The sequence below is a fragment of the Melanerpes formicivorus genome, unplaced genomic scaffold, assembly GCF_026170545.1.
Source record: "Melanerpes formicivorus ecotype bairdi unplaced genomic scaffold, bMelFor1.0.p_v2 SCAF_14, whole genome shotgun sequence".
Lineage (NCBI taxonomy): Eukaryota > Metazoa > Chordata > Aves > Piciformes > Picidae > Melanerpes > Melanerpes formicivorus.
This window is the reverse complement of record NW_027142366.1, coordinates 9,867,259-9,884,852: the sequence shown is the minus strand read 5'-3', so window position 1 is coordinate 9,884,852 and position 17,594 is coordinate 9,867,259. Positions and strand designations below refer to the sequence as shown.

Genomic DNA, 17,594 nt, shown 5'->3' with positions numbered 1-17,594 from the left:
GAGCATGGACACTGCAAGGCAGCATGAAGTCCTTAGCTTGTCTGTGTTCCACTGACAGGGCTGTTAGAGCGACAGGATACCCACTGCTTGACATAGCTCCGTGGAAAGTCCTCCCCCACCAGCTCCAGAGGGATGGAGGCACAGCTGGCCTGGATATTCTGCTCAAATTCACACTCAGCTGGGCTCCCACAGTCTGAGTCCACAAAGCCGCTGTCAATAGTGTCCAAATCTAAACAGATCATTGGGTAGCTGTCACCTGGCCTTGCAGTGTGAGGGAAGAAGTCACAGGATCCTTCACTGTAGGAAACACTTTCACCATCAGGAGAAGGCAGAGAACCTGGGTTTTCCAAATCCCACTGATCAGGCTGCAAGCAGAGGTCTTCTAGGATGCTCCCCATTACCCCTTCCAAAGCCCTTTCTACTTGCTGGTGGGCTGGGGCACTTGTACTCCTCAGGTGGTCTGTGGACACAGAACCTGAGGCAAGTATTTTGTCCTCTGCACTCAGGTCAGACAGATGCAAGCCACTGGCAATCCTTCTGTCTTCATCATCAACATTAACCTTGGGGTAACCAGTTTCTCCAGTACTGTCATCCTTACTGGTATGCTCCTGTCCCCTGTACACATGGTTACAGCTGCAGTGGCAGTTACAAGGTGTAAATCCATCAGCCACAGTCACGGTATCAATGGACAAGTGCCCGTATGACTGGTCTTCAGTCCCGCTGCTGCTGTTCACACCAGGCAGCAGGGACTGGCTGTCCTGACCTGGGGCAGTCAGGCAAGACACACAGGGCTTGCAAGACAGGTCTTTTCTCAGCTCACACAGCTCCTCCCGTGTGGTGCTGCTGCAAGGACGCATGGTGTAAACTTCTAGGACTTCTGGAAGGACTATTCCCCATTCAGTGAAATTCATACGGGATGCACCAACCCACTTCTGCACAGGGAGAGAGAGAGGGAGATCAGTACCATCAGGTTCAAGGTTCCACAGAAGGGATCAAAGCTCTTAGGCTTTTAGAAGCAAAGTGAAACTCTGAAATCACTAATATCTCCAAAATAGTAGGGCATAAGCTACTGTTATTACCAGTCACAGGCAGCTGCAGGACAACGAATGCAAGTAACTGAAAATAATTAGCTCTGAAAGATCTTTGTGGCTTTGCAATTTTCTCTGTGCAGCCAAGAATGCCACTCATAGCAGCATTCTTTCATGCATCAGCCAGAGGTCCCAACCCAAGCCATCAAGTCTGTCTTGTCATCTTATCCTGGACATTGATTCCTCCTCTGTGTGCTGCATCTGCATCCAACACAAACAGCCCTGCTCTCTCACTTCCCTCACCTCGTTTCCCTGGGAAGGGGGTAGGGGCAAGGTTTTTTCCAATGTTGTGTATTCAGCTATACTTCAGACAAGCCTTTCTCTCAAAGTGACAAGAAAGAAGCAGGGGTAGGAAGGGGATTGAGACCTCAAAAGAGCTGTAGCCACCACCTGCTGCAGCTAACACTTACTCAGGTGATTAGGGAGTCCCACACATTGAATCTTGCCCTTCTGCATCACTATTAATATCACATTCTGCCCTGTGCCATCCATTATGTCTAGATCATGAGCCTCCTGCATTCAGTCATACCTGGGAGTAAGGTGCCTCTGTCTTTCTTTGATCTAAGAACAAAGTAAAAGTTTCTGTTCTTTTTAAAGAAATTACTGATCAGGTGCTCAGATCACAGCAAACTTCAAGCCTGTATCACTGATGAATGCTAAATGAACACTGTGAAGCACATTCATACCTTGAAATCTCCATTATGCACTAGGTAAAGAGGTCTAAAAAAGGAAGCAGGATCTGGGATGCAAGCCACCTTCTTCCACAAGCTGGAAAAGAAAAGAGAAAGGCTTTGGGACTAAGCACATATTGCAGATGCTAAGCAAGGCATCTCCAGATCAAGCAGCTGAATCACCTGCTGAGCCTCAATGGCCTCAAGTTAGCAGGTGGCTGAAGATCCAAGGATCTCTTTTGCTGGCAGGGCCATGAATGGCCTTTCTTGTGCCCCTCAGAGGAGGTGGGGTTCAGCCCTCAGGCCTTGTGCACACCAGGCTCACTAAGTAAAGAGGTGCTGATTTGTTTCCCTCCTGAAAAAGCAGCAAGTGCTGGAGACTCTGCCCTATGCACTCTTCCTGTGGCTGTGGACTGTCAGCCCTGCTGCTGCATCACCCTGGAGCACACTTCCATGGCAGTGGACACCCAGCCTGGAGCACTCTTCTGTGCCAGTGCACGCTCCATCCCTTGGCAAGAGCAGGAGCGAGGCCCCAGCCAGCACTGAGGGGCCTGTGTCAGCTTGGAAAGGGGCAGGCCAGCCCTGGCTGCTGCTCCATTCTGGCAGGTGCAGAGCACAGACAGGGCTGGGAGGCTGGGCAGCCCTTGGGCAGCCCTCATGGGCTATTGCCTTGTCCCATTCAGCTGAATGGCAGCAGAGCATCAGAGAAATGCAAGGTGCACTTGGCAGTACACCAGCTGGAGACCATACTTTGCTGGCCCTCACAGGCCCATAGCTGTGTCTGTGCATGGATTTACAAGATCAAAGAAGGCAGCATGTGAACACCTCACCTTCAGCAAGACAGAACAGAAGCATTCATTCCAGTTTCCTGAAGCATTCTTACCTCTGCTGTTTGGCCAGAACAGTTGCGATTGAGGCAGTGATTGCCACGACAACACCAAACAGCAGCAGCCATTCCATGCCTGCTGTCTGTGCCACTGCTGGAGAAAGAGACAGGGTCATTCAGGCTCACCTTACATTTCTAGCTGTCAACATGCAGGAGATGGTGAGAAGACACACTCGGTTTCTATCCCAGCCTTTCTCTTGGGGACAATGAGGCTGTCACCTGGGGCCCAGCACTCCAGACATGAGGTCTGAATGAGGATGTTTAGAGAAGACTGCATCAACAAATGGAGCAGGGCTTCAGCTGCCCTATGGCCTGGCTGCACTGCACCCCAACAGCTCCCTGCTTCAGAGACCCCTGGTGTTTCCAACTCTGCCTGAATTAGAGATGTCTCCATAGGTGATCCATAATGCAAAGAGTGCAGCTGGCCAGAGACATGAGAAGAAAAGACGCTGAGCAGATGAGTGCTTGTTGGCTGCTCTCCCCTTGTGATGGAAAGGAGAACCTTTGTGACTCAGGACACAGACAACACTTAGCAAACAGAGCCTGACCCTGCTGCCACAGCACCACATGCCATTTCAGCTCAAGCTGCAGATGAGTGAGAGAAGGGAAGCTCAGCACATGCTTTTGACATTGGCCACAGCCACAGCCATCCTGCTCTACTCTATTTGAACAGACTCCCTGTTTTCATAGCCCTTGTTCCACCATGCCAAACACCAGGGCACTTTTATGCTTAAAGTAACATACACTCCCTGTGGAGTTTGAATGGTGGCTACCAAATGAAACAGCCATGCTCAGCATGACCAAACATCAGAGTCCAGATACAGAGTTCAGCCCAGAGAGCAGTGTCTACTCTCCCATCAGCTGAAGGCAACACTAAGGCCCAGTGGTGGAGGCACCTCTACTAGATCTCCCCCATTTCTGAAAGCTGCAAGCAGGACCCTGGACATCTGACAATGGAGAGGAAGCTCCACTCCTGCTGTGGCACCCAGCCTACAACCAGTCCCACGAAACCCGCTTGCCATTGGCCATACTGTGAGGTGTGCAGACAGCAGGTATCAGCCCAGGTCTAGGGGCCATGTCCAAGACAAGCACACATGCTTGTCTTCACTAGGCTAATGAGAATTTGTTCTCATTAACGAGGGTTGGAAGCACTCTCTGACACTGGGCCAACTGGAAGGGTGAGGAGAGCCAACGGTTCGTACCAGCAGGCCTGGTCGTCAGTGCCAGCGGCAGGCTCCACTCGCTCCAGACCCCATGGTAGCCGCTGCCCTTACGCGGTCTGGCTCGCACTTGGAGCTCGTACTCAGTGTTCACCTGCAGCTCCCCTGGCAGGATCAGCAGTGTCCGGATGTCTTGATGGACAGCTTTAGTCTTCTGAGCCTGTGAATGATTAAACACTGAATGTGGATATAATGTAATGGATATAAACTACAACACAGAAGGTGTTCCTCAACATGAGGAACTTCACTGGGAGGGTCACAGAGCACTGGAACAGGCTGCCCAGAGATGTTGCAGAGTCTCCTTCTCTGGAGAGTTTCAAGACCCATCTGGATGTGTTCCTGTGCAACCTGTGCTAAATTCTACGGTCCTGCTCTGACAGGGGAGTTGGACTTGATGATCTTCGAAGGTCCCTTCCAACCCCTAACATACTATGATCCTATGAACACTTAGAGCTGCAGTGACAGCCTCCACCTTACCCTCACTGCTGCACTGTGAAGAGCCCTGCAAAATAACCTCCTCTGCTTTCACACTGCTTCTGCAAGGCCATGGCTGCTCAGGAGCTGCATGGTGCCCTGGGGGATCCTTCCATGCGAGACAGCATGAGAAGAAAGTGAACTATCAACCTTCCCCACAGATCCCAGTATTTCTGAAACAGTTTCTGCTTCCTGAATCTGGACAGCTCTTCTACACCTGCACTCCTGTCCTGGTTGTGCTGGCCTCCTCCTTGCTGGGATGTCCTACTTGATGGTAAACCGACATCTTACCTCCCAGGTGTCAGTCCTTCTCTTATAACGCAGCTGATATTCCAGCTCGTCATTTAAGAAGTAGTAAGGAAAGTTCTGGTAGATGGTTTCCCAGGAAATGTTGTAACCCTTGGAGAACACGGCGGTCAGGTTGAACGGAGGCTGGGGTTTGACTGGAAGACAGGATGGTGTTACCCTGTATAGCATGACTGCAGACAAGAGGCAGCTCAGCATAGTATCAGCAATGCAGAGTGAGTGAGTAAGCAGCAAAACTGCCCTGGCAGGGGTGGGCCCACAACGTTGCTGCCTCTCAGGCTGAGCAGCCTTGAGCCATACACAGGACCTCACACCTCAGCAGCTTAGTAAAGTCAGGTTCGCATTTCTCAGAATACCCCTTCTGCTTGTCTCTGAACCTTCTCATCACCTAAGGAGCAGAAGATAGCACAAGGGACTAATACCTGCAGGGAGCTGTAAAGACTAGGACACCTTGTTCTTTTCATGACATAGAAGGGCTCTATTGTAGTCATGGTCACCTGCACAGTTAGGGAAATGCCCCGCAGTGTAACAGAGACACCAGGCAAAGTTGATGCTAGTGGACACTGCACAAACCCAGTGCAAATCTCTGTGTACCAAGTGCCTCAGAGACAAGCTTTTGGGTCCCCTGTAGGGTGTTTTTAGGGTGTTTTCACATCTTGAGAAGCAGTAATGGGCAAACCCCAGCACTTGACTGCAGGATAAAGAGATTCCTACAACCCTTTAGCCTCAAGCCAAGAACAAGCACTTGCACAGTTTAGCCACAGTAAGAGTACAGTGCTCTGTGTGTACAAGTGCACCCCAAACATTACCCCCCAGCACTGGGTGCCACCTTCAGTTCTTGCCCAGACTCACACAAGGCCAGACAGTATTTATCAAATCCCCCATCTTTGTACTTACTGTTATCTCCCATATAAAAAATCACATGCTGTCTGTCACCACTTTCCACCTGGACTTTGATATCTGCCAGGAGCTGAGTCATGTCCACGGTGCAGATGTACTGTGTGTGACTCTCATTCCTGGACAACTGCAGAAGACTGCAGGCAGCCACAGGATTTTCTGGGTTTTCCTCAGAAACCCTAAACCCACCAAAACAAAGAAACAAGGTCACATCTACCACATGCTGTAGCTGGACTAAGATGTTGATGAATGACTGGGCATTGAAATTAGTAAGAAAAAAAGAGGCCAAAAATTTACCTTTGAACTTTGACAGATACTTTTTTTTCTCCTTCTACTTGCTCAGTTAGCATCTTTGAGAGAAGTATGCAACTGATGCTGAAGTGTTTGTGGGAAGAGAAGGAAAGTTGCTCACCATGGCCACACAGCCCAGGACTCCAGCCACTTCCGTGCTGGGGCAGAACAGCCACATAGGGCTTGGACAAGGTGTGTGAGCCCTACCAGCACACAGGTGTGAAAGTCCATTGTTAACAGCAAAGAGCAAGGTATTTCCAGGACAGAAGAGGAAGTCAGTGTAGCAGTGAGTGACAGGCAGTGCAGTCAGAGACACAGGAACCAGAGCAGAAGCCAGCTGGAGTGTGAAGTAACAAGTGAAAAGCAGCATGGCAGCAAGAACAAGAATTCTACCTAAGAGGACAGAAGGCCACCACTGTACTATGGCCACAGTTGAAGTTCTCATCCTCATGAGACATACCATGTCGCAGTGAGGTTATAAGAGCAGGCACCCAAGTCACTTCTGAGGAGACAGGACAAGGTCTGTACATAATCCACAAAACAGGTCAGGTTTTCACAACATGTAGCTGTAGGTTTGGAAAGACAAAACACAATGTCAGCTTTCCTGATGAAGCAAGCACAGCTTTACATCAACACAGAGTCCTCAGGGCTCCCACTAAATCTGAAGGGAACAGACTGCTCTGTGCCAGACTCCCTGAAAGTCTCCAGTCTTGAAGCATAAGATGTGTTCCACCTCTACAGGGAGGCAAATCATTGACAGCAAGAGAAGCAGCACACATAAACGCTGTGGCAGGAAATGGCATGCACACATACCAGGAAATGTCTGAATTGTGACTGAATTTGCAGACTTCTCTCAGCCCCCTCTTACAGAGTCACTAGAGCAGAGTCACATAAGATTTCTGCTCACATAGTACAAAAAAGAGGCAAGATCACCCCATCAGAAACAGTTACACATGCAAACATGTTCATGATTCCACTTCCTAAGCCAAGGACTACTCTTTGCTAGCCAATTTTTGGGTTGTCATCTACACTGTACTTTGGACATTCAGGAAAATGGTGGTTTATTAATTCTTTGTTTACCATTCTCTCTGCTTACCATTTTCTGCAGCAACAATGTTCTTCATGTCCAGCTCTGGAGGCTCAGAATTTGCTTTTCACAGAATCTTGGCAAACCCCCATTTTTGCATGTTTGTAGCTACTACAAGGTCTATGAAACTCTCTGATGCTAAAGCAATAGGCAGTGTCTGTGAATCATATGAACTGAAACAAGCTTCTCAAGAGAGCTTAGGAGGCAGTTGTAGACTTTACGTTGGTCATGAAGTAAATTAGAGACAGGACAGCAACTGAAGAAATTTGGGGATGGCCCCAAGGGTTGTGCATGTGCTTTATCAAACTGAAAGTGATTCAAATGATGTGCTTGACACTTGGCATGATTTTGGCTTTTTTCCTTTCACCCTGACTTCAGAAATTTGTTCTAAAATTTTTCATTCAGTTTTAGCTTCTAATTTTGAACCCTCAGTAGTCTCTTCTGAGGGCCCTGGTACAAGCAGTGTTCCAGAAGCCTGAGCACAGCTCTTCTTCCTTGGCCTAACTTTTCTCTTCTGCAAAACAAGGTTCTAAAACCCCTTTGTGTTCCTTTAGTGAGGGCAGTTTTAACAAGCATTACTAATAAGAATTCTTTTATTCTGTCCTATCCTATAAACTATTCCTAGGTAGTTGGCAAGCTGCAAGCATGTCTTTGGGCAAGAATCTGTTAACAAAATTAGGATGAGGACAGGTTTTTATTGAGAAGGGAATCATTAATTTTTTAAACACAGACCTAGGATGAATTGTCTCTCCTTGGCAGCTTCAGAAGCAAAAATCAAGTGCTTTTAACACTGAGATCTAATTAGGTTCAAATGGCAATCAGTACAGGGTAATTCCCTGGCTTGTGTTACACAACATTCAGACCAGACATGACAGTGGTCCTATGTGGCAAGAAGATACAAATCTGAATGAATCTTTTCTGATGATTTAGGATTGGAGCAGGTCCAATGCTCTGCCTAGAAGCAGCATGTAGAATGCTAAGCTTGCACTGTTCCCTGCTCTGTTGCTGCTGGTTTCTGTCCAACTGACCTGTTCAATAAGTCAGCTCTGAGTCAGCTGATGCTTGCACGCTGGTTAGAAACCACCAAGAAAGGAGGAAAGGAGGAGTGACTGCAAAGGGGCTCAGAGCTGGAGAGCTTCATTCCACTGCTCCTGGCTGGCCTGTCAACAGTGGCTGTAACTCCTGGGGATATCCAGAACCTTTCCTATGGTAAGGGACTGCCCTTTTTTTTTAGGGAAGAAATCCTACTCCAAATGTTGACAGGAGCCATTTCTGTGCAAGGCAGGCACTACCTCTGCTCTCTCCCCACTGGTGCTTCTCCCTGGAGTGGTAAGCAGCCTGGCTGAGCTCTGCCCAGCCATTCACCTTCTCGTATCTGTCCTCCACAGTCTGTGGAGACACTTCCCTAATTTGTTATTTCATGGAATCCTCTCTTCTGGTACCTTATCTTGTTCTTGCTGTCCCATGGCAACCTTATGCCATGCACATTGCAGCAGAGCCTGCATCAACGGCCAGCAAGGTAAATCCTGTGAGTGTATTGCCTGGAAGAGATAGCTGACTACTTACTGTAATGGAATAAGAGGAAGAAGGAAATACTCTGGAGCCACAGTTTGTTCATGTTGGTTCTGACTGTATGCCCTGGAAAACAAACAAAACAAACCTTCAAATGCCCAATCAATCACTTAAGAGGCTCAGCTCAGCCATCTACTCATATGTGGAAGGTTGAGGTGGAATTAGTCTCACTTTCATTTAAGTGTCTAAAAGTAAAGTTCCTAATTTTGGCAAACCATTTGCAAATGGGCTGCAAGTGCACATTGCTGGCTCATGGCCATCTTTTCCTCTGCCAGCACCCCAAAATCCTTCTCCTGGAGAGCTGGGCTGCTCTCCATCACTTCATCCTCCAGCTGCACCAGACTTTGCCCCAGTGCAGACTGAGGGGCCAGGTCCTGGGGAGCCTCTGCCTCCCCCACTACCAGCATCAAACACCCAGTCACTCAGCAGAGTAAATGCCAGTGAGGCCTCTCTCACTGGGGAACATTTGTGGTATTTTAAAATTTCCCAGGCTTACTCAAATAAATTTAGCAGCCACCAAAAAGCCCCTGCAGCCCCATGTGAGCTTAGAGACTTATTCTCAAGGCACCACAGCATCCAGATGAGATCAACGAGGCTCAATCAGGGGGTGCCACAAAACACCTCATGGCTGCAGCACCTCAGCCCTGTGCTGGCAGCAGCCATGTTGCTGTTGCCTCTCCTCTCCTGCCAAAGGTCCTGCAGATGAAGCACAGGCTCCCACTTAGCAAGGAGCCCCTGGCACTCTGCCAGGCTCCCTCCCCTGCTGTGAGCAGCGGGACAAAAAGCCCTTTCCCCATACTCTTTCTACATTGTAGATTTCCTTGTGGAAACACCCTTTCTGGATCTTTCTGGTCCCAGTTCTCCATGCTTTCCTTGTATCGCTATTGCCATACCACTACCTGTGCTGGTGCAGTCTCTGATTATCAAGACACAGCCTGCTGTCTAACCCCACTTTGTGCTTCCAAGTATCCTTCCCCTGCTCTTCTCCAAATTCTCACTCCTTTGAGGAAGGGACTCTGTTATCCTGCCACCTGAATCTGCTCACCTGACTTCTTGCCAAGACTTGGCTGCACCACGAAAACAGAGGTCCTGGAGATGGACATCCCCTGGTGCAGCACCTGACCATGACTGCCTAGCACTGAGGCTGAGGGCCTGTTCCTTGCAGCACACCGAACAGGAGCTGTGCTGCATGAGCAGCCACTGGGGCCTGCAGGTTCCCAAACACACACCACTGTCCCCTGCCTTTTGAGCTGTGCTCCTCCCTCCAAAATACCTGGAAGCTACTGCTGCTGTGTTCAGTGTTCAAGGGTCCTTCAGCTTAGGACGCCAATGACTTGCCCAAATGGGCCTGTTCCCACTTGAAGAGAGTTCTCCAGGGCTGCTGCTGTTCTTCCCTAGGCTCCAAGCTCTCCCACTGAGTGTAACCCAGCAGATGCCCTGGACTGCAGGATGGACTAGTGGCACCCAGTACTGTGGCCTGCTGCAGAAGTCCATCTCAGTGTCACTGGCTTTGTGCCTATCAAGCTCCACAGTCCTGGCCACCCCATAAAGCCAAGAAAGTCAACTCACTGCCCCTACTTCAGCAGAGGAAGGAAGGGTTGGGCCCTCATAGAGTGCTGCAGACTCACTGCTTGTTTCAGAATCCAAGTGGCAGTGTCCCCAGTGTTCATGTTCATGCCACTTCTGCAACTCCCTCATTGTAGTCCCATTCCTGTGTAAATGGACAGAGCGACACAAGGGAAACCATTGCTGCTTTTACCTACTGAACAGTGGCTTCTGTCTGGTGCCTTCCTTGTTTCCTTCCTCTGCTCAGAGAACAGTACCATCAATCCAGTGGGACAAGAAGGACTGAGCAGGACAAAATCAAAGCAATGATCCCAAGTAGCTCATCAGGAAGATGACTTCTGGAGATAGCAGAGGCTGCCATTGCACACTGGCAAGCGGGTTACAAGACTGCAACCTAGAAAGAAGCTTCTTGAAGAAAAGCACAGTAGCAAAAACAGGACAGAAAAGCATGAGGATCTGCTAACACAGGTGAAGCAACAGGACAATACTTCCTCACTTGGGACTCCACTATCCCATTTCTCACCCTTGCCAGTACCCACAGATTAGTCCAACACTTATCTCGTACAGCTCTTCTACTCAAGTGAGGGGGGGGAGGTCTGCTACCTCCAGGAGCACCACAGAACGTGTTGGTGCAACATGTGTCTGACCCCCTGGCTGTGCTCCAGGTTGCTATGACAAGAATTGATGTGTGTGCACAAACTCTTGGAAAGATGCAGCTCTGCAGCCATGTCTCTGTGGACTTGGAGATGGCTGGAAGACCTTATGGCTTCACAGAGACATGCAGCTTCCTCCAGGCAAGCCCTCTGCAAACCTCAGTCCCAAGATGCCTCCCCTTTCCTACATCCCTGCCATTGACTTCCATCTTTCATGTGGTTGTTCACTTGGAGGAAAGAATGGCAGTGGGCAGTGAGTAGAGGGCTGGAACCCATTCCCCTGTCTGGCATTAGGAAAGTCATAGAGTCACAGACTGGTTTGGGTTGATAGGGGCCATAAAGATCATCTAGTTCCAAGCACCCTGCCATGACCAGGGACACCTTCCACTAGATCAGGTTGCACACAGCCCTGTCCAGCCTGGCCTTGAGTCCTTTCCACCATCTGTTTTTAGCTTCTCTGTCTGTGAAGTGGGGACTTTGAGACAGCTTCATGCATCCTGGAGACACACAGGCACTTAATTCTTACTAAATGTCAGGCATTGTACAGCTGGAAGCATCAGTGCTGCAAACTCTGCAGTATGCCCAGGCACACAAGTGAGAGCACTGTAATAAATGATCAGCCAGTGTGCAGATGGGCACAGGGAAGCAATGGCACAAGGCTGAAATGCAGCAGAGAAAAGGAAATGGGACCAGACAGTTACAAAGACTATTTTGATGAAGGATCTAGAAATACTGTGCTAAAGCCTGCCAAAGATGGATGATGACTCTAAGGTACTCAGTTTAAGTAAAATAAAGCAAGCAAACAAACAAACAAAACCCCAACCAACACAAACCCTGGTATTTCCAAGCATGAAAAAATAAATGTCATAGCTATAGCTAAGCCAAAACCAGAGTGGCAGTCTCTCTTGCAAACCCAATCTTTCTTCTTGAGAAGAATCCATTATCTGTGGGCAGTGCCATCTAGTCACAGAGCCAAAGGATGACAGAAGGATCCTCTAGCTGCCCATTAAGTAGAAGCCAACAGCAACGACATCAGGGGCACAAGGGCCCTGTCAGCTCTAAGAAGGATTTGCAGTGAAGTCACAGATAGCAAGCACCAAGAAATTGGCAGCAAGGAAAATTGGTGGAAACGTGGACATTACCTTGCCCCATCCTTTCAGCTGTCCATTTCAGCCCGCCAACACTTCCACAGGCAGCCTGGCTAAATCATCACTGTGACTGCAGGCACTGCATATGCAGGAGCTGCACAGCAAATGGATCTCACCAGCTAGAGCCCAGCCTCCTTTGCCCCACCGAGGGCTGTAGTGCAGTGGAATACTCAAGACACATGTGCTTGACGTCAGCCCTGTACCAGTATGACTGTACTGATGGAAGGATGTGGTGAGCAGAGGAGGCAATGAATTTGAACACCCACACGACATTTATTACTGTATTGCTCTGCTCTCTGACTCTTAAGTGAGAAAAATGTGGGAGGGTAGTTAAAAACTCACAAGCCTCAGATCTAAAAGGTCATAGTGGGGCTGGTAGAGTTAGAGCCTTGCAGCATGCAGCCATCAATATCAAGGCATTAAATGGTTAACCCTGGCTATAAAGCACAGCACACACCACGTTGGAGTCAGCCAAGTAACCCTGTGCTCTGCTTCCTCGTATTGGCCCTAGGGACCAGGGCAACAGAAGCAGATCCCAGACCACTGGCAGGGAGGTGACCTGGCTCCCACACAAGGGTGGGGCAGGATCTCTGGGTGCCCCCACACTTGTTGCCACCTGGAGCACAGTACCTAGACACATCTCCTGCAGGGAACAAAGCAAGTCAGGGGGCTGGGTGTGCAGTGACCACCTCCAAAAGCACACAGCTCCACAGCTACTCTGTGTTGTGTGGGCACTGACTTCTCTACAACTGAGGTTCCATGGCACTTCAGAGCAGCAGAATCCACCCCCCAGGGTAAAGCTCTTGGAAAGCTGGAGCAGTTCAATTGCCAGGGATTTCTGTTGATTTGGTGCAAGAGGGAACTACTTTCACCCAGCTGTAATCTCAGCCCAGCCTGCAGTCACAGTATTCACCAAGAAGCAAGTCTGAGAGGCACACCAGGGAGGGCTTGGTAGATTCTGCTGAAGTTACTGTTGATTCAAAAGCTTTTTGCCATTACTAGAAGGGTAACACCTCTGTGTGTTTATTATTGAGAATAAAGACACAGGAAATAGAATCAGAGCTGACAATTCCTTTCACCAGAAGAGAATTAGTGATGCTTATAGTTAGCTGATGATGTGGGTAAAAAGCCTCACACAAGCAGTACTACCTCTGTATTTTCTCCCTGTCACAGTGGAATGATAACAATATCTTCAACAGCAGCAAAGATACAAGCCTGGTATAACTCTGGGGTCAAAGGCACCTTTACTGGCTGGTGACAATCAGGAGGAAGAAAATCATACATTACTTCAATAATGACTTAAAAATGGCAGAAGAACAGCTGAGATGAGTAACAGTGTTCTACTGGAAGGGAAAACAACAGCAGAAACCACCTCAAAGATCAGGAACTGGGGTAAAACATGAATGAGGCAGGCAGAAAGCAGAGGTGTTAGTCAGCAAAGCAGCAGGTTGAAAAACAACAAAGATCCCCAACTGGCAGCCTGTGAGGGGACACAGGATGCTGCACAGAGGAGGAAGAAGCACATTGCTCTTGGTCTGGGGAATACTGAGTGTCACCTACAGAGACCCCTGCCCTCCTGCCTCCCTTTTGCCTTTGCTAATTATCTCTTTGTAGACACCAACACTGGGCTCAGTCTCTTGCTCTCCCCAGCATATATCAGGTCCAAAGCAATTCTGCATAAAGACTGTAGCAGGAGGAGGTCCACCTGGCTGCTGCCAGGGCAGGGGGCTTACCTTCACAGAGCCCTGTGCCTGTCCGGCTCACACGGAGGGGATCGCAGAGGCTTGTCTCTTCTCTTAGGAAATCACCAGACTCATGCTGGTAAACAGAAACAGGAATGACTGTGCCTGTGAACTCACCCTGACCATCTGGAACAGAAACCTACAGTTCTTCTCAGGCTCAGACTCACCACCCTCATATGCACCATGCAAATTGTGCCCAGAGCACTCCACAGATGCCTCCCTACACTGCATGCACCAGGCCCACAGGAAAGCCTGCTCTCCCCACACCCCCTCCACACCACAGCCAGGGTCCTGCAGCAGCTTCACAGACTAAGCCTTTGCCTTTTGCTGTCTGTTCAGCTGATGTGTCCCATCCTCTCCACCTTCCCCTGCCACAGCCACTCTCAGACTGGTCCCAGGTCACACTGTGTGTGTGCTTTCAAAAAGCTCTGGCTCTGAATGAGGTCAGTAAGTCTACCACACAATCCCACAGTGCTCACCTGAGTCAGCAGTGCTGGCAGAACTGCCTCCTCCTTTCATGCATCCTGTTTAGAGTCAACATCCATCAGCTCACCCCAAGGTGTCTGCTTGTAGGGATGCACGAAGAGCAGAACTCTGCTGCTGCTGTACAGCTCTTTACGGCAAGGACCTGAGCCTCCTGGATCTTTGTCTTACCACAGCTGACAAAACCAGCACACCCCACCCATGCTGCCTGGCCAAGCTCTTGCAGCAGCTTTCCACCCCTGGGGCTGGATACAGCCTTGAACATGCCTTGGACAGCTTCTGCCATCTCTACAGGGTGAAAGCACACCAGCTATCTCCAACCTCCGGCTCTAGAAGCACTTTCAAAGAAAAGCTAAGCTGTCTCTGTGCAGCAAGCTGCAGCAGATGATGACATGACAGACCACAAACTCTTGAACTCTTCCAGGGATGGGGACTCCACCACCTCCCTGGGCAGCCTGTTCCAATCTGACTACTCTTGCAACAAACAAATTTTTCCTTATCTGCAACCTAACCCTCCCCTGATGCCATTTCAGGCCACTTATTCTCGTTCTATCACCTGCTGCTAGGGAGAAGAGAACAACCCCCACTTCATTCCAACCTCCTTTCAGGATGTTGTAGAAAACAATGAGGTCTCCCCTCAGCCTCCTCTTCTCCACACTAAGCACCTCCAGTTCCTTCTTGTAGATGGGTGTCACACTGGGAAGCCTCCAGCTGTCTAGGACCGCTCTTGTTAATCAGGCCCACTGACAGATGATGGAGAGCAGCCTGGCAAACTCCGCTGGCAGCTCCCTCAGCACTCTCAGATGAATCCCATCTGATTCCAGAGACTTGTGGGATGGAGTTGCAGGTTGATGGCTCTGCTGCCTTGCTCATCTTGTGAAGGAGCTTACTACGTGCTTCTGGAGGGCCTCAGCTTGGCAGTGGGGGACCAGACCACCCAGCAATGAACTACCCCATGTACCCCTCAAGCCCAGAGCTTGTCAGACACATGCACTGGTTAAGGACTGCAGCACAGCATGAGCCTGCCAAGGCCAGATCCTAGAGACCTCTGATGGCTACTTGCCAAGGGCCAAGAATGCTAACTTCAGGGTCAGCCATGGCCAGGGCAGAGCTGGTTCTCAACAACTCTCTAGGGCATCAAGACCTGGGAACTGGTTACAAGCCTGAGCCAGGTGTGGAAATTCTACCCTCAGAAGGCAGTGCAGTGCTTTCTCATCCCCTTACAATTCTTGTGCTGTGTAGGCTGCTCAGTGTAAGTGAAACCAACAGTGGCTGAGCTGGGCAGAAGCAGCCAACCTCAAACTCTTCAGCTTCTGGTAAATTCCTCTGTGTTAAAGAGTTGGGGAAACAGCAGCAAGTAGGAAAGTCCCAGTGATACATTAGTCATCAACTCAGTAACCTTCAAGCACAAGAAAAACACCACGCTGCTGTGGTAAATATCTTGTACTTATGCAACAGAGCACAGACAGGACCAGAGAAGCAGCTGATCCATCAACAAACTGGGACAGGAGCTCCTTAGGACACCAGCCACACTCCACAGCCTGGGGGGCAGGTCACTCACAGACATCCCTCTGTCAAGGACAGGCTGTGGGCCACATGCTGATGGCAGTGCAGCTGCCTTTGCACTCAGAGCACAGGATGTTGAGGCTGCTGCACAGATGGCCCATGTCTTATAGCAACTCTTCTGGCTAAGAGCAGAGAAACAGCTGCCCCTTGCCCCTAAACACCCCAGCAGTCAAGTGCCCACTCTGCTCACCTAGGGCTGCAGCCAGCTTCTCCTCTCTTTCATCCTGAAGCCTGGAGCAGAGCTGGTACTTGACAGTCTGCAGAGGGGATGAAATGATCTGATTCTGCATGCCTGCTCACCTGAGGACTAGTCAAAAACACCTATTCTTTGGAGAGCAACTGCATGCAACATTAGTCACTGTGCAAGCACTGCTGGCAGAGCTATAATGCAAAGTGTGCAAAACATGCTCCACAAGGAGTTTTGTTACAGAGGAGGCAGCTAGGAGAAAGCAAACTGTCCTCTCACTCACTATTCACTACAGAGTTTTGTCACATTATTCCACAGTCAGATGTAAGCTCAGGGATCAGGATTTTGGAAAGCAAGCCTCCCTCATTTGGTTCTCTCATTCTTTGTTTCTTTGGCTGTGTCACATACATAAAAGAACTTATTTTCTTAGACAGTTTGCAGCTCACAATGGATAAGCACTTGGGACATCCTTGCACCTTGCCTGAACAGCACAGGGTCCCCAAAGCAAGACACAGAGACAAGCTCTTGAAAAAGCTGATCCCTGCTTCACCCTGAATTAAATTGTCCCTACTCCCATGAATTTCACCCCACATACTCAAGCCACTGCTCCAGTACTGGTCTCACCTGTGTCTTGAGGCCGCTGTTGGTTTTTCCACAGACAGTGACAATCCTTGTGACTGACAGGAGTTTGCGAGTGGCTCTCCCAAACGTGTGCAGAGCTAACTCTGTTCTGAGAGGAGAGCCAGTACAAGAGGCACAGCTGGAGCCTTCACTGCAGAGGAAAAGCAGAGCACCAGAACCAGCTTCTCCTCAACTGGGAGCACACCTGCTCTTCTCAGGAACCCATCTCACTCATGGTGAGGCAGGTTGCTAACACCTGGTAGGCAGCCAGGTGAGAAAGATGTGGAGGTGGAGCAATTGAGTAATAAATGGCAGGAAATCTTCGGTAAAACTTGCCACAAGCCTTTGCTCACACTGCAGTCTTACAAAACAAAGTGAAAACACTTTGAAAATCCACTTACTATGATCAGTAATTCTCTGTGCATGAAGGAGCTCCCCAGTAGCTAAAAGGAACAGGCTTGGACTGTCCCAGCCATTAGGAGGCTCCTGTCTCAGGACAGCAGCTGCCTTCACCAGCACGGGCTGGGCCCCAGATGAGTGGCTCTGCTCAGACCAGCAGCCTCACTGGGAGCCCTGGCAGCCAGCCCCAAGCCAGCACTGCCACACACCCCAGGCAGGTCACCATCCTGGGTCGCAAACCTGTGTTCTGTAGCTTGGCAGCAGCTCTGGGTGGTCAAACAGCGGCAGGAGAGCATGGCACATGAACTCAGCTGCCACTGCAGCAATGTGCTGTGCCCAGCATAGGACAGGGGCTGAGCTGCAGGTGTCTACCACCACTGCTGGTTAGGCAAAGGCACAACAATAGGGCTCCCCTTCTCCAAGAGTTACAGCTGGATTTCACCAGAGAAACAGTGAGAGAAGGGGAAGAATACCTCTGCAGTATGAAAACCTTACCTATAAACCACATCAACCCAATTCCTGTGTTCAGCACATCCTGTGTGGATTCCTCCTTGTGAAGGGCAATGCAAGTCTGGCTTCCTAAGTCACAAGGACACAGCTCTGTACTTTCATGCACAGCAAATCACCTAGTGGTTCTTTGTGCCACTGCCAGCATACCAGAGCAGAATTTACCATACCAAAAGGTGTAACAATGCCCCAGAAAAGTTCAAAGCCACGAGTAAAACTTTTGTAATAAT

General features: G+C 49.6%; 1 protein-coding gene across 9 annotated transcripts; it reads right to left on the bottom strand.

Annotated features, from left to right (window-relative positions):
* Window positions 1-32: 32 nt before the first annotated feature.
* IL21R (interleukin 21 receptor) lies at window positions 33-17,434 on the bottom strand. 9 transcript variants are annotated; one of them, XM_068146892.1, is made up of 11 exons: window positions 17,353-17,434; window positions 16,462-16,609; window positions 13,593-13,677; window positions 8,487-8,558; window positions 6,294-6,399; window positions 5,543-5,721; window positions 4,631-4,782; window positions 3,848-4,025; window positions 2,643-2,739; window positions 1,775-1,856; window positions 33-932 (listed from the first exon to the last, which is right to left on the bottom strand). In XM_068146892.1, exons 4-11 carry the CDS (start codon window positions 8,536-8,538, stop codon window positions 33-35), a joined length of 1,746 nt encoding a protein of 581 aa, XP_068002993.1. In that variant the 5' UTR covers window positions 8,539-8,558; window positions 13,593-13,677; window positions 16,462-16,609; window positions 17,353-17,434. The 9 variants fall into 9 exon arrangements, with proteins under 9 accessions (XP_068002993.1, XP_068002987.1, XP_068002986.1 ...); XM_068146886.1 differs by lacking the exons at window positions 16,462-16,609; window positions 17,353-17,434 and adding exons at window positions 10,252-10,466; window positions 14,081-15,174; XM_068146885.1 differs by lacking the exons at window positions 16,462-16,609; window positions 17,353-17,434 and adding an exon at window positions 10,252-10,466 and having other exon boundaries at window positions 13,593-15,174.
* Window positions 17,435-17,594: the final 160 nt, after the last annotated feature.